The sequence below is a fragment of the Osmerus eperlanus genome, chromosome 20 (genome assembly GCF_963692335.1).
Source record: "Osmerus eperlanus chromosome 20, fOsmEpe2.1, whole genome shotgun sequence".
Lineage (NCBI taxonomy): Eukaryota > Metazoa > Chordata > Actinopteri > Osmeriformes > Osmeridae > Osmerus > Osmerus eperlanus.
The window spans coordinates 14,128,100-14,150,985 of NC_085037.1; the positions used below are offsets into that span (position 1 = coordinate 14,128,100).

At 52.6% G+C, this 22,886-nt stretch overlaps 1 protein-coding gene across 1 annotated transcript; it reads right to left on the bottom strand.

The window, feature by feature from the left end:
• myo1g (myosin IG) lies at window positions 1-21,831 on the bottom strand. Its single transcript, XM_062445844.1, has 23 exons — window positions 21,590-21,831; window positions 19,565-19,773; window positions 19,187-19,280; window positions 18,936-19,101; window positions 18,451-18,513; window positions 18,247-18,342; window positions 17,959-18,075; window positions 17,525-17,731; window positions 17,277-17,422; window positions 16,934-17,048; window positions 15,398-15,568; window positions 14,822-14,892; window positions 13,764-13,838; window positions 13,334-13,466; window positions 12,070-12,236; window positions 10,265-10,472; window positions 9,584-9,807; window positions 9,263-9,407; window positions 8,036-8,140; window positions 7,536-7,649; window positions 5,151-5,308; window positions 418-576; window positions 1-371 (listed from the first exon to the last, which is right to left on the bottom strand). The coding sequence occupies exons 1-23, from the start codon at window positions 21,682-21,684 to the stop codon at window positions 368-370; spliced, it is 3,042 nt and encodes a 1,013-aa protein (XP_062301828.1). The 5' UTR covers window positions 21,685-21,831; the 3' UTR covers window positions 1-367.
• Window positions 21,832-22,886: the final 1,055 nt, after the last annotated feature.

Sequence of the window (22,886 nt, forward strand, 5' to 3'; positions counted from 1 at the left end):
GGGAGGAGCTGGGAGGAGCTGGGAGGAGCTGGGAGGAGCTGGGAGGAGGAGCTGGGGGGAGGAGCTGGGGGGAGGAGCTGGGAGGAGCTGGGAGGAGCTGGGAGGAGCTGGGGGGAGGAGCTGGGAGGAGCTGGGAGGAGGAGCTGGGGGGAGGAGCTGGGAGGAGCTGGGAGGAGCTGGGGGGAGGAGCTGGGAGGAGCTGGGAGGAGGAGCTGGGGGGAGGAGCTGGGAGGAGCTGGGGGGAGGAGCTGGGAGGAGCTGGGAGGAGGAGCTGGGGGGAGGAGCTGGGAGGAGCTGGGAATCTCTCCAGCTGAGCCAGTCCTGACTGGTCTGGTCCAGAGGTACGCTTGGTGGGAGATGAGGGTGGTCAGGTGGAGGGGATGAGGGTGGTCAGGTGGACGGGATGAGGGTGTTCAGGTGGAGGGGATGAGGAGGATGAATCCGTCTCGGCTTTTGCGGAAGTCAGGGTGTGTCTGGCCGGCCCTGGTCTCCACGGTAACGCTCTTGGGCCTGCCCCTCATGTGCACCTGCAGCACAGAGCTGCACACCTTCACTGGTAGAGGAGTGTTCCTCCCCCTGCACACACACACACACACACACACACACACACATGAACACAAAAGATGTAAGCGTAATGGCAGTAGTTCAAACAGCAGCAGAACAGCATTGACAAGCCAACCCAAGGTCATTAGGTCAATCGCTCCAGAGAGGATGAGAGACATCCACCTGTCGAGGGGTACAGTACACACACCCTGTCCCTGGTAACCCTGGTAACACACACACCCTGTCCCTGGTAACCCTGGTAACACACACACACCCTGTCAGACAACTGGGAGGGGAGGTGGCCCTGCTGTGCTGCATTGTCAGCTGAAGATGATCTGTGAGGGCAATCCTCTCTCTCTCCTCTCTCATCCTCTCTCTCTCCTCTCTCATCCTCTCTCTCTCCTCTCTCTCTCCTCTCTCTCTCCTCTCTCCTCCTCCCTCTCTCATCCTCTCTCTCCTCTCTCATCCTCTCTCTCTCCTCTCTCTCTCTCCCTCTCCTCCTTCTCTCAAGTACAAGGCTCATCATCACCTCAGACAGGATTCCCAAGGAGCCCTGATGAAGATAGAGACACACAGAACAGATGACCGTGTCTGTGTGTCATGGAGGTCAGAGGTGACAGGGTTCAGATGACCGTGTCTGTGTGTCATGGAGGTCAGCTGACACCCTGACAACTGTGCCCCCCCCCCGGACAGCCTCACTTCCTGCCCCCCCGCCCCCCTCAGCTGCCCCCCCCCGCCCCCCTCAGCTGTCCCCCTTCCCAGAGACCTGCCTTCCTGCCTGGCTTCCCCCATAATTAACTCAACACTGATTGGCTGGAGCTAATCCACAGCAAAAGGCCAATGCAACCCAATGCTGGGGCAACTTCAGTGTGGAAAACTGCAGCATGCTTAGAGGAGGGGGAGGAGTGAGGTGCGGAGGGAGAGGGGGAGCAGGGGATCTGCAGAGAAAATATGTTGACACTGACACCATGTGTGTGTGTGTGTGTGTGTGTGTGTGTGTGTGTGTGTGTGTGTGTGTGTGTGTGTGTGTGTGTGTGTGTGTGTGTATGTGTGTGTGTGTGTGTGAGAGAGAGAGAGAGAGAGAGAGAGATCACAGCGCTCTAGAGTCAGTCAGGAAAAAGAAGGACTGACGAATAGAGACAAAGTGTTTAAGTATTGTGGAACCCTGGCCATGCTACAGCCATCCTCCCCCCCTCCCTCCCCCCCACACACAGAGACGCAACAAAGGATCAGCACCATGGATGACAATTCAACATGAGTTTTCTCAGTCCAACTGTGTCCTGAGCAAAACTTCACTTTGATGGTAGGAAACAAAAGTTTTGAGAATATAAGATATAATAGACTTCTCACATTTTCTGGTTCCTATAACTCAGACCCAGCGGCGACAACAAGAAACTAAAAATAAAACCTGTCAGACCTCCAGGAGAACATCACCCAGGGTGCAGAACTCATTCTCACTCATCTGCAGTCTGACACCTTCACATCCTCAGGCCTCCTCCCTGCCTGGCCCCACAATCCACCACCCCCCCTCCAACACCACCTCAACCATCACCACCTCAAAAGCCTACAATTTGCCCTGCAATGTTAATTAGCACTTCCTCCGCTGCCTGGCAACCATCGCTGGGGCAACGGCAGCATCTGTGCCCTCCCAAAGTGGTGCGGAGGGTAGAGGCAGTTAGAGGCCGGGTGCAAGAGAACATCTTAACTCCACTCCCCTATCCCCTACTAACCATAACCGTAAGAATAACCCACACAGGTGGATAGACACGCACTGGGTTCATTAAAGTGAAACTATTCTGAGATTATGACTTTTTGTTTTTCATGCTGGTTTTTATAGTTACTGGCTGCTGTGTTGCTGGTGTGAGAGACTGTGCAGTATCATGTGATGAGCTGCATGTCCTCCTAAGGAACATCTGACCCCTCCTCCTGCAGACCTGGGAGGGGGAGGGCTGGAGGAGGGGGGAGGGCTGGAGGAGGGGGGAGGGCTGGGGGACGGGTGCTGACAGGGCCGGAGGTTCAGTCTGACTGTCTGTGAAATCTGGCCCTAAGGAAGGGGATAGGTTTGATGCAAACGTGAAAAACTTCTCATTGCAAACGCATTGCTAACCCTAACCCTAAATAACCCTAACCCTAACTAACCCTAACCCTAACTAACCCTAACCCTAAATAACCCTAACCCTAACTAACCCTAACTAACCCTAACTAATCCTAACTAAACCTAACCCTAACTAACCCTAACTAACTAACATTCCAGCAGTTGTTAAACTCTTCGCTACATTACAAATATTGGCATCAGGATCATTTCAAACAGTCATCGCTGTTTTGACTTTGGTGGCTGATCCATGATAGAAAGAGAGAAGGAGGCCCATTCAATTGCACGTTTAAATGCTCGCAATATACGGTATAGTGGGCGGAGAAAGGCGCTGATTACCCGATGACCTGCAGGTTTCGTAAATATGACGTAAACTGAAATATCACAGCGTGCACAATATGCGGGTTGGCCATGGCGCTAATAATGCTACGTTTGCGAATGTACGTACATGAGGCCCAGAGAGAAGAAGAGAAAAGCAGAATAGGAAAGTGACTGGACGATAGAAAGAGGGAGAGAGATAAAGAGGGATGATGGAGAGAGGAGTGGTGAGGAGAGCTGCTCCTGTTCTGTAGTGGCTCCGTGGACGGCTTCTCACAACGCAGACAAGTGCATCCAGGACAGCCATTGAGGGAGCAGGGGAGAAGAGGAGGAGGAGGAGAGGAGGAGGAGGAGAGAAGAGGAGAGGAGGAGAGGATATTTCAGGCAGATGACACCTTTCACAACCTAAAAAGTAAAGTGAGTTCAGAAAAGAGAAGAGCTTCCAGTTTGTTACTGACTGACCTTGAGCAGAGCAGAGATTCCTCTTCCACCACTGGTCAGAATTGAGGCAGTCAGCCATGAACATACCACACCACAGTCTGACTTTGGGAGGCGAGAGACACAGGGAGAGGGAGGGAGAGAGGGAGAGACAGGGAGGGAGGGAGGGACAGGGAGACGGAGAGAGAGAGGGAGGGAGGGAGAGAGAGACAGAGGAAAATGGGCAGGCAGAGTTCTACAATAACTCCATTGAGTTCCAAACCGAACCGTCCTGACGGCTGCATGCGAACACTGTCCTTCTCCCCTGTCTGGAGACTCAGAGCAGGGGGAGGCAGGTGGGGAGAGTGTGTGTGTTGTCATCCGCCCAGCTCCTCCCTCCCCCCTTCACACATACTTGCACCCCTAACCCAAGACTTTGTCTGAGAGCTGCTCACAACATTCACCCCAGATGGCTCCACCAAGAGGGGGGGAGGAGAAGCAAGGAAAGATACCCCCAGCCCAGCTGCCGTCCTCCTGAGCCCCTACCCCCCCCCTCCCCAGGGGGACGCTGGGCTCTGAGAACATGCTGGACACCAGACATGCCTCTGAGCTGCACCACACAGCCCTGTCAGTCACCATGGAAACTAACCTGGAAACCACCTGTGACGTATACAGGAAGTACTGTACACGTCAGTGGGGCTGGGCGATATATCCAAAAAATTGATATCTCGATATTGTCAAAAAATTTACAATATTCGATATATATCTCGATATGTTTGCATTTGCACATTTAAGCAGTTGCCATAACATGGTACTTGCAACTTGACAAAATGGACGTCACATGGAACTATTCATGCAGAGGTCCTTATGTGACAGGACCAAAAGAGAGTGCATGTGCGAGTGCAATTTTCAGTTTGTCTGTGTTTGTGTGTGTCTGTGTGTTTCTGTGTGTGTGTGTCTGTGTGTGTATGTGAACACAGAGGAGCCAGATGGTGATCTTAAAACACAAGCAACACAAGGACCAGCAAAAAAAAGCAAAAAACTATATTTTCACATTTTACATCGTCGTCAAAAGTATTGCGATATTATCACTAATATTCAATATATCGCCCAGCTCTACACGTCAGCCAATCAGACATCAAGCTGTTGAGCAGTGCTCCACCTGATGATTGTCTCTTTTTATGTAAGAGTTCTGTCCTGGTAGCCCTAACCCTAACCCTCATGGTCCTGACTGGATCTGGAGCTCAGGACCAATCAACTTAGAACAATGCTGTTTCAGTTCTGTTCAAACACACAGTCACACAGTAGTGGGCCTAGTTGTCCAGATTGTGGTGACAGTGATGAATGTTGTTTCAGATCCACATGCAGGAAGACTCCTCTTCATATGAGGGAGTGATAAATGTCACCAGACTGAATCACTTCACACTGTTTATTCATGTCATAAAACATCCTTACAGAACACTGACAGTGACAAATCACCTCAAATCACCTCCACTATTTGTTACGCTACTTTAATAGACTCCAGCGAACAGGGACAAGAGATCATGTCTTAACTTAACATCTTTCCACTCCCTTATCCACTCATGACCCTAACCATTACTAACCATAACCAGTACTGACCATAACCACTACTGACCATAACCACTACTAACCATGACCATTACTAACCATAACCAGTACTGACCATAACCACTACTAACCCTAACCACGACTAACCATGACCACTACTAACCATAACCAGTACTGACCATAACCACTACTGACTATAACCAGTACTGACCGTGTGAAGTGGTCGACCAGTGTTCCCACCAGCTCTCCGACACGGTCTTGGAGGGGGCGGAGCTCTCCCCCCTGAAGACAGAGCAGCACGTCGTCCTGGGAGGAGGTGTGGAGCGCCACCATCTGGTCTGCACCGCTGGTCACGCTCACCCCGCTAACCTGTGTGATACATTACACACACACACAGTCTGGTAACCTGGTTAATATACACACACACACTCAGTCTGGTAACCTGGTTAATATACACACACACACTCAGTCTGGTAACCTGGTTAATACACACACACACACTCAGTCTGGTAACCTGGTTAATATACACACACACACTCAGTCTGGTAACCTGGTTAATACACACACACACACTCAGTCTGGTAACCTGGTTAATACACACACACACAGCTGACAGTGATTGACAGATGTGTATATTTATAAAAGCTAATATGAATGTATAGTGCAACTGGATTGCCATATAGTTTAGGTTTTATTACTGATTACTATTACTTATTATTATTATTACTTACGTGTATTGGATGTGTACAGTTGTGAGGGTATATACAGTATCTATATTGTATAATTGGGTTACCATATAGTTTAAAGTCTAAACAAAAGGTGCTTGAGAGAAACAGTAACCTATATTGTGTGTCTGACTATGATCAGGCATGTTCATGCACCACCCAGAAGAAGATGTAGGATAGGAATGACGTCAGAGGATTACATTTACATTTAGTCATTTAGCAGACGCTCTTATCCAGAGCGACTTACAGTAAGTACAGGGACATTCCCCCTGAGGCAAGTAGGGTGAAGTGCCTTGCCCAAGGACACAACGTCATTTTTCCTGGTGGGGAATCGAACCGTCAACCTTCTGATTACTAGCCCGATTCCCTAACCGCTCAGCCATCTGACTCCCTTTTATTAGTTCCCTTTTATTAGGATTAGTTCTGTCTGGTGTGTATGTAATTATGCTGCACGTGTGTGTGTGGGTGTGTGTGGGTGTGGGTGTGTGGGTGTGTGTGGGTGGGTGTGTGTGGGTGTGTGTGGGTGTGTGTGTTGGGGGTGGGGTCATTATGTCCCAGCTGTGACAGATAGAGAGAGACAGTCAGAGAGAGAGAGAGAGAGACAGACAGACTGATAAACAGAGAGACAGTTAGAGAGAGAGAGAGAGAGAGAGAGAGAGAGAGAGAGAGAGAGAGAGAGAGAGAGAGAGAGAGAGACAGACAGACAGACAGACAGACTGATAAACAGAGAGACAGTCAGAGAGAGAGACAATCAGAGAGAGAGTCAGAGACAGAGAGAGTTGACTGGGTACTAAGCCTCTTACAGCTGTGAGGATGAACCCAGGTTAATCCTTCCCCAACATGGGACCCTGTCCTTTCTGTGCACTGCCTAGGAGCTGAGGTCTAGGAGCGCTGGTGTTTGGGCTGGGTGTGAGTGCTGGGGGCTGGGGGCTGGGTGTGGAGGCTGGGGGGCTGGGGGCTGGGTGTGAGTGCTGGGGGCTGGGGGCTGAGTGTGGAGGCTGGGGGGCTGGGGGCTGGGTGTGAGTGCTGGGGGCTGGGGGCTGAGTGTGAGTGCTGGGGGCTGGGGGCTGGGTGTGAGTGCTGGGGGCTGGGGGCTGAGTGTGGAGGCTGGGGGGCTGGGGGCTGAGTGTGGAGGCTGGGGGGCTGGGTTTTGCTAGGGCAGTGTGATGTCTGTTGTTCCTCGTGGCTTGTTTGTGTTCTGTTCTAAATCCCTTCAAGATGTCCTGATGGCTGTGTTTACATAAGGCTGCTTCATTTGTTTTCCTCAGATATGTACCACACAGCACAGCCGTGCTGTGCACCACATAGAGGAGAGAGGAGGTCTGAACATAGACCTCCTCTCTCCCTTCATCCACTACACCTTTCTCTCTCCAACTTGCAGCCATCCCACTTTTCATTCTACCCTTTCTAGCCCCTCGTCCTCCCTCCCTCTCTCTTTCCCCTCCTTCCCTCTCTTCATCCCTCCTTCCCACTCTCCATCCCTCCCTCCCTCTCTCCATCCTCTCTCCCCAGTTCTGCTACTCTGAGATCTCTGATCCAGTTTCTCAGATCAGCCACCAGACTGCAGACACTGCCGCAGTGTGACTCAAGACACACTCACACACTCACACACAGACACACGCACACACACTCACACACAGCACTGAGCAGTACCACTCCGCTCCCTCACCGGAACCAGGGAATTTAGGTCAAACACTTCTCTCCTCCTCCTCCTCCTCCTCTTCCTCTTCCTCTTCCTCTTCCTCTTCCTCTTCCTCTTCCTCTTCCTCTTCCCCCTCCCCCTCCCCCTCCCCCTCCCCCTCCCCCCTAGGAGTGTGTTTGCATATGAGTTTAGGAGTGTGTGTGTGTGTTTCTTCTGAGTCAGTACTCACATCGTCTAGAGGAACCTTCTTCAACACTTTGAACTGCTTCTTTTGGTCCAGTTTGTAGATGTGTGTCTCTGTGATGAGTAGACAGCGATCTGTGTTCTTATTGAACCTGTTCACCTGAGACAGAAAGTGGTTCCCTCAAGACACGCTGTCACACTTCATACCAAACCTCCTGCATGTCAACTTCAGATGAAACCAAACTAACATTTCAACGCCTTCATTTAACACCAGGGGAGGGGAGGAGGGGAGGGGAGGAGGGGAGGAAGAGGAGGGGAGAAAGGGAGGAGGGGAGGGGAGGAGGGGAGAAAGGGAGGAGGGGAGGGGAGGAGGGGAGGAAGAGGAAGAGGAGGGGAGAAAGGGAGGAGGGGAGAAATGGAGGAGGGGAGAAAGGGAGGAGGGGAGAAAGGGAGGAGGGGAGGGGAGGAGGGGAGGAGGGAAGCAGCTGGAGAGAGCACATGGAGAGGAGGGAAGCAGACCAGCGTGGTGTTCAGATCTTAGTCTACCTTCCGACATCTTCCGGAGAACAGGACCTGGCTGAACTGGTCTCTGGCCCGCAGTTCCTTGGACACTCGCAGGAAGTCAGAGCTGCTCTGGGGGGAGTCTCTCACCTGAGACACAACCAGCTGTTACCTACGGAGACGGCTGGACCTGCCTACTGACACCACAGGAGATACCCTCTCCAACGCCCCGGTAACTCCCCGCTAACTCCCCAGTAATGACCCGGGAACTCCCCAGTGATGACCCGGTAACTCCCCAGTGATGACCCGGTAACTCCCCAGTAATGACCTGGTAACGACCCAGTAATGACCCGGGAACTCCCCAGTGATGACCCGGTAACTCCCCAGTAATGACCTGGTAACGACCCAGTAATGACCCGGGAACTCCCCAGTAATGACCCGGGAACTCCCCAGTAATGACCTGGTAACGACCCAGTAATGACCCGGGAACTCCCCAGTAATGACCCGGGAACTCCCCAGTGATGACCCGGTAACTCCCCAGTGATGACCCGGTAACTCCCCAGTAATGACCTGGTAACGACCCAGTAATGACCCGGGAACTCCCCAGTGATGACCCGGTAACTCGCCAGTGATGACCCGGTAACTCCTCAGTGATGACCCGGTAACGACCCAGTAATGACCTGGTAACTCCCCAGTAATGACCCGGGAACTCCCCAGTAATGACCCGGGAACTCCCCAGTGATGACCCGGTAACTCCCCAGTGATGACCCGGTAACTCCCCAGTAATGACCTGGTAACGACCCAGTAATGACCCGGGAACTCCCCAGTAATAACCCAGTAACGACCCAGTAACTCCCCGGCGCGAGGCGAGGGTGAGAGACGTTAGACGCCGGAAGGAAGACTCCTGGAGTCACATCAGTCACATGGGCTCTGCTTGCTGGAACATTCCTGCAGCTGACGTTGTGTGGTTGGTGTGGTCACACCCCCAGGCCTCCCTCGTGAGGAGAGGGGGGGAGAGAGATGGACCAGGGTGGGCAAGGATGAGGAGAGGGCTGGGGGAGGGGGTAAGGTGGTTGGGTAGGAGGGAGGAGGGGGGGGGGCTGGAGAGAGCTGTTGTGTGTCACACTGAAGTCTCCTCCAGACTCTCAGAACTACTCCCAGGCATCTGATTGGTGGAACTCAGAAATACCGCTCGTCCCTGTTGTGTAACGCTTGGCTCTGTGGATATCGTGTTTAATAACTAGTTGTTGTGTTAGTAAGTGTTAGACTCACACTGCCCAGGTAGTCCCTCTCCCAGATGCGGCTACAGCCCCAGTCCTTCCTCTCCCCCGCCAGCGCCGTCAGCGCCGCCACCTTGGCCCGCACCTCCGCCATGTCTGACGGAGCAATGTTCTTCACCACCTGCCGAGCCCTCCACCTGGACACCCAGATACAGACACACACACACACATACAGATACACAGACGCGCAGACACACACACACACATACAGATACACAGACGCGCAGACACACACACACACTATGTCACCATGCGGAGAATTCAAGAGGGGAAGTGATCGGCGCCCTCTGGTGAGGTAACCACAGTGACGGACCTGCGATGCAGAGTCTTGGTGATGGAGTGGAAGCAGGCGAGGGCGGCGGGGGGCGACGGCCACTCCACGCCCCCCCCGTAGTCCGGCATGCTGCGCACGCCAGCGAAGCGACGCTCCACCTCCCAGAAGTGGGCCTTCACCTTGTAGCGCCGGTAGCAGCCCATGATGGAGTAGACAGCTCTCATACACCTGCACCGCCTCCGGGCTAGAGCACCCCGCCACACCTGGAGGGAGGGGAGGGGAGGGGAGGGGAGGGGAGGACCAATAAACACCTGTGAAGACAGCTACAGACAAGAATAGACAGGTACAGACAGGTATAGAGGAGGTATAGAGGAGGTATACACAGGGACAGACGAGGTATAGATGTTTGCGATCTCTGGTTCAGGGTCCAGAGTGAAGCTTCAGTTTAGACCAGCCAGCTGAGAGTTCATCAAAAGTGGGTCAAGAGAAAAAGCTGAGCGGTTTTCAGCAGCTTCATTACTGTAGCTCTCCTCTCCTGACTAGACAGAAGAAACTAAAAACGTCCTTTCCTGATGAAGAAGTCTGAGTAGCATGCGAATGATGCGGGGGTTTCCAGACGGACACATTAGATCCATCTCCACACGTCTAGGCTTGTCTAACAGCAGCCCTGCCTGTTGTCAACCTGCCGTCCTGACCACCCCGACCCCTAGGTGTCGCTACCTTCTGCAGGAACAGCACCAGGATGGGGATGAGGGCCGCTCTCTCCTGCTCCAGGGTGAAGAGAGAGCGGGGCGTCCGCACAAACAGCTTGGTGTGTCCGTAGGCTACGTCGTCATGGAAACCGTGCTGCGTGATGATGGCCTCCACTGCCAGGCGGTCCGAGGCCATCAGGTGGTTGGGCCAGGTGTACTCACAGGTCATCTTGTACCTGGGAAACATATACGGGATCTAGGATCAGGTGTGTGTGATTGTGTTTGTGTGTGTGTGCGGTACCTCTGCAGGAAGCGAGCGTAGGGCTGGCGGATCAGGTGTGTGTGATTGTGTTTGTGTGTGTGTGCGGTACCTCTGCAGGAAGCGAGCGTAGGGCTGGCGGATCAGGTGTGTGTGATTGTGTTTGTGTGTGTGTGCGGTACCTCTGCAGGAAGCGAGCGTAGGGCTGGCGGATCAGGTGTGTGTGATTGTGTTTGTGTGTGTGTGCGGTACCTCTGCAGGAAGCGAGCGTAGGGCTGGCGGATCAGGTGTGTGTGATTGTGTTTGTGTGTGTGTGCGGTACCTCTGCAGGAAGCGAGCGTAGGGCTGGCGGATCAGGTGTGTGTGATTGTGTTTGTGTGTGTGTGCGGTACCTCTGCAGGAAGCGAGCGTAGGGCTGGCGGATCAGGTGTGTGTGATTGTGTTTGTGTGTGTGTGCGGTACCTCTGCAGGAAGCGAGCGTAGGGCTGGCGGATCAGGTGTGTGTGATTGTGTTTGTGTGTGTGTGCGGTACCTCTGCAGGAAGCGAGCGTAGGGCTGGCGGATCAGGTGTGTGTGATTGTGTTTGTGTGTGTGTGCGGTACCTCTGCAGGAAGCGAGCGTAGGGCTGGCGGATCAGGTGTGTGTGATTGTGTTTGTGTGTGTGTGCGGTACCTCTGCAGGAAGCGAGCGTAGGGCTGGCGGATCAGGTGTGTGTGATTGTGTTTGTGTGTGTGTGCGGTACCTCTGCAGGAAGCGAGCGTAGGGCTGGCGGATCAGGTGTGTGTGATTGTGTTTGTGTGTGTGTGCGGTACCTCTGCAGGAAGCGAGCGTAGGGCTGGCGGATCAGGTGTGTGTGATTGTGTTTGTGTGTGTGTGCGGTACCTCTGCAGGAAGCGAGCGTAGGGCTGGCGGATCAGGTGTGTGTGATTGTGTTTGTGTGTGTGTGCGGTACCTCTGCAGGAAGCGAGCGTAGGGCTGGCGGATCAGGTGTGTGTGATTGTGTTTGTGTGTGTGTGCGGTACCTCTGCAGGAAGCGAGCGTAGGGCTGGCGGATCAGGTGTGTGTGATTGTGTTTGTGTGTGTGTGCGGTACCTCTGCAGGAAGCGAGCGTAGGGCTGGCGGATCAGGTGTGTGTGATTGTGTTTGTGTGTGTGTGCGGTACCTCTGCAGGAAGCGAGCGTAGGGCTGGCGGATCAGGTGTGTGTGATTGTGTTTGTGTGTGTGTGCGGTACCTCTGCAGGAAGCGAGCGTAGGGCTGGCGGATCAGGTGTGTGTGATTGTGTTTGTGTGTGTGTGCGGTACCTCTGCAGGAAGCGAGCGTAGGGCTGGCGGATCAGGTGTGTGTGATTGTGTTTGTGTGTGTGTGCGGTACCTCTGCAGGAAGCGAGCGTAGGGCTGGCGGATCAGGTGTGTGTGATTGTGTTTGTGTGTGTGTGCGGTACCTCTGCAGGAAGCGAGCGTAGGGCTGGCGGATCAGGTGTGTGTGATTGTGTTTGTGTGTGTGTGCGGTACCTCTGCAGGAAGCGAGCGTAGGGCTGGCGGATCAGGTGTGTGTGTGTGAGGATGTGCGGTACCTCTGCAGGAAGCGAGCGTAGGGCTGGCGGTAGGCGAAGCCGGCTCTGCGGACCCGGACGTTCTCCAGCAGGCCCAGGTACGCCACCTGGTGTTGACATCGTGCCGCGTCAAACAGCACCGGGGACTTCATGTCGTTAGGCTTGATGCAGCGCACGTAGTACGGCACCTAAACACACACAGGACCAATCACAGGACATTCAGACTGGGGGGAGGAGGACAGGGGGGAGGAGGGAGAGGGGGGAGGAGGGAGAGGGTGAGAGGACAGGGGGGAGGAGGGAGAGGGTGAGAGGACAGGGGGTTGTCCTGATTCAGCACAGGTGTCCCAACAGGCTGAGGAGGAGGGCAGCCAGTCCTTCAACATGACCCAGAAAAACAGTCCTGTCTGTTTCAGTCCTGTCCCTGAGGGTTTCCTACAGCTTCCTACAGGCCCCAACCCCAACCCCAGCCCCAGCCCCAGCCCCAGCCCCAACCCCAACCCCAGCCCCAGCCCAACCCCAGCCCCAACCCCAGCCCCAACCCCAGCCCCAGCCCCAACCCCAGCCCCAACCCCAGCCCCAACCCCAGCCCCAGACCCAACCCCAGCCCCAACCCCAGCCCCAACCCCAACCCCAGCCCCAACCCCAGCCCCAGCCCCAGCCCCAACCCCAGCCCCAGCCCCAACCCCAGCCCCAGCCCCAACCCCAGCCCCAACCCCAGCCCCAACCCCAGCCCCAGCCCCAGCCCCAACCCCAGCCCCAACCCCAGCCCCAACCCCAGCCCCAGCCCCAACCCCAGCCCCAGCCCCAACCCCAGCCCCAACCCCAGCCCCAGGTGAAGCGAGGCAGGTTCAGACAGCAGTGAGTGGTGGAGGGAAGGGAGCAGGGAGGAAGTGTGTCACAGCTGATCACTGACTGGCTGCACACCAGGAAGGAGCCCCAAGCGGCCTTCATTTGACAGCCGTTGCCAGGCAACAAGGATTTATCTTATTTACCCCCTTTAAAATAAAAGGAAGATATATGAATAGCAGATTTGTGTTTAACACTCTAGGATTTACGTCAACAAAGCCAGAAGTAAAATCTCCCAAAACAGTGTGGTCTGGAGTTCTTCATCTGCAGATTGCTGCAAATCTTTATTGTTTTTTAAAAACATAAACATCCAAACTAAGGCTGCAACTGTCTTGTCTGTGTGTGTCTACCTCCAGCTTAGTAGCAGGGCTAGGGCTAGTGCTAGTGCTAGGGTTAGGGTTAGGGTTAGGGTTAGGGCTAGGGCATCCTCAGACCTCACCTTGCAGGCCAGGTTATCCACCAGGGCCACAATGGAGGTCTTAAACAGGCAGGCTGCGGTCAGGGGCCTCTTGGTCACCTCGGTGATGCTCATCTGACCGTCAGGCCACATCTCCCTCAGCACTGGGTCAGCACTGAGAGAGAGAGAGAGAGAGAGAGAGAGAGAGAGAGAGAGAGAGAGAGAGAGAGAGAGAGAGAGAGAGAGAGAGAGAGAGAGAGAGAGAGGGTGAGAGGGGAGGGAGAAAGAGTGAGAAGAAAGAGATAGTGAGAGATAAAGAGCATGAGAGAGAGTGAGGGAAAGATTAAGTTGGGTAAGAGAGAAGTAAGGACTGTGACAAGTGATGTGGTGGAAACTCATTTTAAAGCGTAACCCAGTTCCCCAGCTGTGTAGATCATCCTGCTGTGATCTGAGGGGGTGCAGCACCACACACCTGTTATACATGAGCCGCTTGAAATCCTGGAAGAGAGGATCCTTGTTCTTGTCCAAAAAGCCCTCAATGGAGTATCTGAAGTAGAGAGAGGGAGGGAGAGAGATACTTTAAAACTTCAGTTCACTTTTATATACTGGACCCCCATCAATACAAAGACCACTCCACCAATGTAACAAGTCACAAAGAGGTCCACAAGGTTTTAAGAAGGTTAAAGTGGTTTTCAAGCTTTTTGGGGGTGAACATTTTCAATATATGCAAATAGTCCCCTCTTGTACAGCAGTCAATCTGCTCTTAAAATCCAATCAGAATTACAGAGTGATTTCACCTGGATAGAACTAGTTCACACTTTCACCTGTGCTGATGATATGACTTACTGAAATTATGTTAGCAGCAGGAAGCAGGAAGAGAGGGAAAAGGAAGAGAGGGAAGAGGAAGAGAGGGAGGAGGAAGAGAGGGAGGAGGAAGAGAGGGAGGAAGTGAGGGAGGAAGAGAGGGAGGAGGAAGAGAGGGAGGAGGAAGTGAGGGAGGAAGAGAGGGAGGAGGAAGAGGGAGGAAGATGAAGAGAGGGAGGAGGAAGAGAGGGAAGAGGAAGAGAGGGAGGAAGAGAGGGAGGAGGAAGAGAGGGAGGAAGTGAGGGAGGAGGAAGAGAGGGAGGAAGAGAGGGAGGAAGAGAGGGAGGAGGAAGAGAGGGAGGAGGAAGAGAGGGAGGAAGAGAGGGAGGAGGAAGAGAGGGAGGAAGTGAGGGAGGAGGAAGAGAGGGAGGAAGAGAGGGAGGAAGAGAGGGAGGAGGAAGAGAGGGAGGAGGAAGAGAGGGAGGAGGAAGAGAGCAGCAGCAGAAGGGAGAGCTAGGAATCAAAGTAGGTCAGAGCCTGTGTGATGCTGGTGGAGTGTGAGTGAGACAGAGAAAGGCTAGGGTATATTAAGCTGGGGAGAGGATTGGTGACACACATGTACACACACACACACACACACACACACACACACAGACAGACACACACACACACACACACACACACACACCCACACACACAGACACACACACAGACAGAAAGACTCACGTGACGTCTCCTGCGTAGTGGCGGATACGGAAGTGGCGATGGAACTCCATGGATTTGTCTGTGGGGCTCAGCTACACCAGAGGAACAGAGACACGTCCTCCAGGTAAACATCAGCAGGTAAACATCAGCAGGTAAACATCAGCCTCCAGGTAAACATCAGCAGGTAAACATCAGCCTCCAGGTAAACATCAGCAGGTAAACATCAGCCTCCAGGTAAACATCAGCAGGTAAACATCAGCCTCCAGGTAAACATCAGCAGGTAAACACATAACAACTATGAGAGTTCAGACTGAGCATGAGAGATATAAATGGACAGATGCAGAAGTTGAGGTTTGTAGACCCACCGCCATGCAGCTATGACCTCTGAGTAGAGACACTATGGTGAGATGAACTAAGATTGTGAAAACCATGCCCTCTACTGGCCACATGGTAGAGGTGTAGTAGGGGTGGTACCTTGCGGGAGGTGTAGTGGGGGTGGTGTAGGGGGGTGGTACCTTGCGGGAGGTGTAGTGGGGGTGGTGTAGGGGGGTGGTACCTTGCGGGAGGTGTAGTGGGGGTGGTGTAAGGGGGTGGTACCTTGCGGGAGGTGTAGTGGGGGTGGTGTGCCAGCTTGGTGTTCATACTCTCCAGGCAGACAGTGTCGGTGATGGAGCCCACACCCAGACAGGCCTCGTCCACAATGGACATGATGCCTTTATGAGCCTGCTCCACCAGGTCCACGATGATCTGGTTGTTGAAGTAGTCAATCTGGGCAGGGGGAGGGAATCTGTAAGGTGTGTGTTTCAAGTTTGTATGCCATACCATGCCATACAAGTACAGGACCATTAGAATTATGTGTGCTAGTGTGTGAGTGTATTAACGTGTGTGTGCTAGCGTGTGTGCTAGCCTGTGTGTGTGTGCTAGCCTGTGTGTGTGTTCTAGCGTGGGTATGTGTATGTGTGCTTGCATGTTCGTGTGCTAACCTGGGTGTGTGTGTGTGCTAGCCTGTGTGTGTGTGCTAGCCTGTGTGTGTGCTAGTGTGGGTGTGTGTGTGCTAGCCTGTGTGTGTGTGCTAGCCTGTGTGTGTGCTAGTGTGGGTGTGTGTGTGCTAGCCTGTGTGTGTGTGCTAGCCTGTGTGTGTGCTAGTGTGGGTGTGTGTGTGCTAGCCTGTGTGTGTGTGCTAGCCTGTGTGTGTGCTAGTGTGGGTGTGTGTGTGCTAGCCTGTGTGTGTGTGCTAGCCTGTGTGTGTGCTAGCCTGTGTGTGTGTGCTAGCCTGTGTGTGTGTGCTAGCCTGTGTGTGTGCTAGTGTGGGTGTGTGTGTGCTAGCCTGTGTGTGTGTGCTAGCCTGTGTGTGTGCTAGTGTGGGTGTGTGTGTGCTAGCCTGTGTGTGTGTGCTAGCCTGTGTGTGTGCTAGTGTGGGTGTGTGTGTGCTAGCCTGTGTGTGTGTGCTAGCCTGTGTGTGTGCTAGTGTGGGTGTGTGTGTGCTAGCCTGTGTGTGTGTGCTAGCCTGTGTGTGTGCTAGTGTGGGTGTGTGTGTGCTAGCCTGTGTGTGTGTGCTAGCCTGTGTGTGTGCTAGCCTGTGTGTGTGTGCTAGCCTGTGTGTGTGTGCTAGCCTGTGTGTGTGCTAGTGTGGGTGTGTGTGTGTGTGCTAGCCTGTGTGTGTGTGCTAGCCTGTGTGTGTGCTAGTGTGGGTGTGTGTGTGCTAGCCTGTGTGTGTGTGCTAGCCTGTGTGTGTGCTAGCCTGTGTGTGTGTGCTAGCCTGTGTGTGTGTGCTAGCCTGTGTGTGTGCTAGTGTGTGTGTGTGTGTGCTAGCCTGTGTGTGTGTGCTAGCCTGTGTGTGTGCTAGTGTGGGTGTGTGTGTGCTAGCCTGTGTGTGTGTGCTAGCCTGTGTGTGTGCTAGTGTGGGTGTGTGTGTGCTAGCCTGTGTGTGTGTGCTAGCCTGTGTGTGTGCTAGTGTGGGTGTGTGTGTGCTAGCCTGTGTGTGTGTGCTAGCCTGTGTGTGTGCTAGTGTGGGTGTGTGTGTGCTAGCCTGTGTGTGTGCTAGTGTGGGTGTGTGTGTGCTAGCCTGTGTGTGTGTGCTAGCCTGTGTGTGTGCTAGTGTGGGTGTGTGTGTGCTAGCCTGTGTGTGCTCACGTGCTGCCAGGTGACTCCTTCTCTCTCGTACTCCTCCTGCTCCTGCCGGAGGATCAGCTCTATGAACAGCTGCTGCAGCTTCTCGTTACAGTAGTTGATACAGAACTGCTCAAAGCTGGACAACAACATCAACAACATCAACAACATCAACAACATCAACAACATCATCAACAACATCCTCAACAACATCCTCAACATCAACAACATCATCATCATCAACATCAACATCAGAAGAAAGGTGTCAGTCTGTATCACATTCATCGTCCTGAATATTTCTGGATTTCATAATTCACAATTCCTTGATTTTCATAATCATAGCACCTGCTTTGATAAAAGGTTTCACCTGTTGTTTTCAAAGATCTCGAAGCCGTAAATATCCAGCACTCCTATCACTGTGTTTTTCCCATGAAGCACTGGGTCGTAGTCCTTCACCTCTATAACAGTGTTGATGCGGCCTACGATCCACCCAAACAGACGCTCATACAGAGACTGAACCACACAGAGAGAGAGAAGTGATAGTGTGAGAAAGACACCCTGCTACATCCATGCCTTTACTGTAAACAGATCATCTGGAGACGAGGGGTAGCCTACTTTAGCAAAAGCGTCCCTGCCGAAGCAGGCGTCCGTCTCGGAGTGTCCCTTCAGGATGACCTCCCCGCCCCCGGTGGCCACGGCACGGTACAGCAGGCTCCGGCTGACATCGGCTGTCTCGGTGCTGGTCAGCTCAGCCAAGTGGTCGACCGGGTCCACGCCCAGCACCCGCACGCTCTCACCGTCACTCTCAAACCGCATGTTGCCCTGTGGTCACAGGGCGGCAGATTTCAGAGTTACGAGACGCATATAATCAAGCCACAATGACATTCACTGGTTCACTGTTTCAGAATGGTGTTAGCAATTAATTTTGTACCGTAGGTAGTTTGATTATGAACAATAATATAACCTATCACTACTGTTGATTAGTGGTGTGGACAGTAGTGCTGTGCTCCACAGGCAGTTGACAGGACAGGGAGGTGACAGTGACTCACCAGCAGGAGGATGGTAGCTAGGATCCTGTAGGTGGAGCTGATCTCCTCCTCTGAGAAGCCAATCACCTTCAGGGCGCTCAGCACAGCCTTGTGGCTGCAGCGGTCGTTGATGAACGTCTGGTGACGACGACAGGTGGTGAAGAGAGGTCAGGAAGACAATACTTACTGGTGTTGCGGCCTGAGACATCAGTATTAGCATTAGCATGATTCTAAGCTAACTCAAACAGACCCAGCTGCTAGCGAAGCACTATGGAGCATTGGTAGTAGCATTAGCATGAACTAACTCACCACAGACCCGGCCCCCTCTCTGGTGTACAGGTAGTCAGCAGGGTCGTTCTTCAGGTGCAGAGACCTCCTCACATCCTCAGAGGAGCCACGCAGCAGCTGCATAAACACACATCAGCAGCAGACATCACTTTCTCTGCTCCATTCAGGGGCACTGTCTACCTAGGCATCACAAACATCTCTAAACCAGACTGGTGCAGGTGTAACAGGAGTACCTTGGTAGAAGGAGTGGAAGTTCCTCTCTCCCTGCTGCTGCTGAACCACCCTGGACTGGAGAGAGAGAGAGAGAGAGAGAGAGAGAGAGAGAGAGAGAGAGAGAGAGAGAGAGAGAGAGAGAGAGAGAGAGAGAGAGAGAGAGAGGGAGAGGGAGAGGGAGAGGGAGAGGGAGAGGGAGAGAGAGGGAGAGGGAGAGAGAGGGAGAGGGAGAGAGAGAGAGAGAGAGAGAGAGGGAGAGGGAGAGGGAGAGGGAGAGGGAGAGGGAGAGGGAGAGGGAACCTTCTAAGAATATACAGGTGAGGAGATACCAGAACACCTGAACTCCAAACCAGAGACTGGATGCAGAGAATGCACACAGTTACACCGTGTAAAAGTGGTTATTTCTAATTATGTCTTTACAGTGAAACTTTCACAAATTCATCCATCCATTCATTCATTCTCTTTTTTTTATTTAGTTCACCTGTTGCTGTTCTCACCTTTTCCAGCAGGTAATTGTTGATATGGCCTCCAGTAGGGTCGCCGTTGAAGTTGAAGTTGATGTCCATGTATTTGCCAAAGCGGCTGGAGTTGTCGTTGCGGTTGGTCTTGGCGTTTCCAAACGCCTCCAGAACACAGTTGGACTTCAGCAACACGTTTTTCACGCTGGGGGACAGGATGGCATGGACGTGAGCAGAGGGTGAAAGGTGCACAGATGACAGGACCTCTGATGAGGAGTATAACCTCTCACCTCTCAACATCTGCTCTCTGGTGGGGGTTGGTGATGGCTGCGATGTACTGCATGATGTACTTACTGGCCTCTGTCTTTCCTGCTCCACTCTCACCTGTACACACACACACACAATACTGATACACATACTGTATGGATATCATATACACAACCTGACCATCTGAGAGAATTCATCTGAAGGTTTAGATATACTGTAGCTCCACCTGACGAGGGGATTTTTTTTACATTGAGACAAACAGCTGAGGGAGCTGATGTAAGGTGGTGAATGGAGTCAACTCTGATCTCATCTCAGAGCAGGTGAGGTACTGATCTTCAGAGAGATAAACAGTCAACATCAAAATCTATAAAAATGAAAGAAAGCGCTGAGGTGCTCCAGACCAGAGATGACGATGCAGGTGTCTTTGGCCCGCCTCTTCATGGCTTTATAGGCTGCGTCAGCGACTGCGTACAGGTGAGGAGGGTTCTCGTAGAGCTCGCGGCCGCGGTAGGCGTCGATGACATCCTGGCCATAGACGTCCATGAGTCTGTAGGGGTTGACTGAGACCACCACCTCTCCTATGAAGGTGTAGATACGGCCCTTCTCAAACCTGCACACACACACACGGCACATTCATTCTGTCAGTTAAGCATCTTGTCTATGTAAAAGTTTTAATTCTAGGTTTTTAATTGTAACAGAAAACTTTGCCATATTAACATTGACAAACTCCTGACAGTTCCTAACAAAGTATAATTAAATATTTTTCCTTTACTCATATACAAGTGAATTATTAAGTTTCATCGAACTAAATGTAGAGACCACATGTTGTGTTTACATATAAATAGATATTTACCACATCCCAGAAGAAATAAGTCAAACCTCCAACTCAGTGACACCCACAAGGACAGGAAGTGAGAGGCAAAGTAGTGAGAACAGGAAGTAGAAGGTGGTGTCACTTCCTCAACTGGTATTGATTTAACAGGTTAGGTGGGCGCAACCTGTAATCTTGAGGTGACTTACTGGCCACTGGATAACAGTGTAAAAACTGAACAATTCTCCAAACAAATCTGTCTGGTGTGAGAGAAGGCGTTGTGCACCTTGTCAGCAGAAGTGCATGCTGGGCGATATCACAGGAGTGCTCATTTTACAGCTTCCTCTTGTAACATCTGCTGTACCTGACTAGTCTGTCCAGCTTGCTGTGTCTAGGTCTGCTCAGACAGTACGTGATGACTAGTGTTTGCAGGAGGGACACTAGAGTAATGTCAGCCATGATGGCAGTTACAGTGTTAACAGGAGACAGTGCTGGGAAGTGATGTGAAACCACCTCAGTGTTAAACAGTCTGGGGGAGTGGAAGCTCACAGACAGTTTCACAGAGAAAGCAAAAGTGACAGTGAAGTCACAAGTTCAAACTTCAGCAATTTGCAAGTGGTTCAAATGTGTCTGGCTTGTCACACACAGGTGAAAAAGGGGGGGAATCATTTGAGAGCTACTTGTTGGAATAAGTGAGAGAGACTGAGAGATGCAAAGAAACTATTTTAACAGATGCACTGAGACTGAGTCTAAAATAGATTACGTAATGTCATTATAATGTCATCATGAAGTTGATTAAGTCAAACCCAAATGTGTCACTGCAGTGCCTAAAACAGAAACTAGTAAGCAGAGAAACCAGCATGGTTCCAGCGAATCGGATGCTGACATGCTTCATGCACGTGTTCATCTGTGGCTTTAGGTTTCTATGGTGATCACTGCACATGAGGATTTCAAACTCATACGGAAACCAGTAACAACGAACAGCTAAGAACGAAGCATCTGTGACTCATCTTTTATCTTTTCCTGTTTGCATTCCCCTCCCTGCCTCCCTTAACCCTTGTGCTGCCTTCGGGTCACATGACCCAAAGGTTCGTAACGAACCATCGTTGTGTTTACCCAATTTTACCCAATACAAAAACAAATAAAAATAATTTTCTTTTAACCTTTGCAATGTGGGGGGTCTGAGACAGCCCAAGATTAAAAGAAAATGCTTCACTTTTTTTTTGTATGCGGTAAAGTTGTCGCAATACGACAGTGGGTCACAATGACTGATGGGTCAGAATGACCCGAAGATAACACAAGGGTTAACAGCGTCATTGCAACGTTTCTAAGTTACTCTTAAGAACTAAGAGACAGAGTTTCTAAGTTACTCTTAAGAACTAAGGGACAAAGTTTGCGAGGGGAAATACAAAGTTTGCGAGGGGAAATACTTCACATGACACAACTTTTAGATCAAACCACAAACCCTCTTTTAGCACACAAACTCAGTGCCCATTTTTGACTTGACAAACCCTGTTACTGTGTAGGGTAACCATGACAGCGTAACCATGAAAGTGTAACCATACGTAGCCTTCTGCCCCCCCCCCCCACACCCGCTAGAAGCTTCAGGTCTTACCTCAGCTTCAGGTTCTCCATGAACTGTTCCATCTTCACTTCGTCCAAAAGGACAAAGTCCGACTTGCCAAACTCCAGACCCTCCAGCTCCGCCATGCCAGCAGACGGTTCTAGACACACACCACACACACACACCTCACACACACGAGAGAGAGAGACGTACAGAGACACAGGAACAGATGGATGAGCGGAAGCAGAGTGGCGGGAGGAGAGAGAGCGCAGGCTGCCTGTCAGTGTGGTGTGGGTGTGGTGTAAGTCAGTTCTTTACTGGATTCTGGGGTGTGTTGAGTCAAGTCAGCGAGGGCTGTGGTCTGCCGGCTGCAGTACGTCATCCTGTGTGTGTGTGTGTGTGTGTGCATACAGAGCCGGGTAGAGAAGACACATGATTAGGAGCACTACATCCTTCTATCTCTTCTGACACAGATGTCGAGGCCTCCATGTTTCTGAGAAGCACCGGGAATCCTCCTGTCTCACAGCCCTGCCCCCAGTCCAGCCTGTCTCTCTCTCCCTCCTGTCTCACAGCCCTGCCCCCAGTCCAGCCTGTCTCTCTCTCCCTCCTGTCTGTCTCACAGCCCTGCCCCCATTCCAGCCTGTCTCTCTCTCCCTCCTGTCTCACAGCCCTGCCCCCAGTCCAGCCTGTCTCTCTCTCCCTCCTGTCTGTCTCACAGCCCTGCCCCCATTCCAGCCTGTCTCTCTCTCTCTCCCTCCTGTCTCACAGCCCTGCCCCCAGTCCAGCCTGTCTCTCTCTCCCTCCTGTCTCACAGCCCTGCCCCCAGTCCAGCCTGTCTCTCTCTCCCTCCTGTCTGTCTCACAGCCCTGCCCCCATTCCAGCCTGTCTCTCTCTCCCTCCTGTCTCACAGCCCTGCCCCCAGTCCAGCCTGTCTCTCTCTCCCTCCTGTCTCACAGCCCTGCCCCCAGTCCAGCCTGTCTCTCTCTCCCTCCTGTCTCACAGCCCTGCCCCCAGTCCAGCCTGTCTCTCTCTCCCTCCTGTCTCACAGCCCTGCCCCCAGTCCAGCCTGTCTCTCTCTCCCTCCTGTCTCACAGCCCTGCCCCCAGTCCAGCCTGTCTCTCTCTCCCTCCTGTCTGTCTCACAGCCCTGCCCCCATTCCAGCCTGTCTCTCTCTCCCTCCTGTCTCACAGCCCTGCCCCCAGTCCAGCCTGTCTCTCTCTCCCTCCTGTCTCACAGCCCTGCCCCCAGTCCAGCCTGTCTCTCTCTCCCTCCTGTCTGTCTCACAGCCCTGCCCCCATTCCAGCCTGTCTCTCTCTCTCTCCCTCCTGTCTCACAGCCCTGCCCCCAG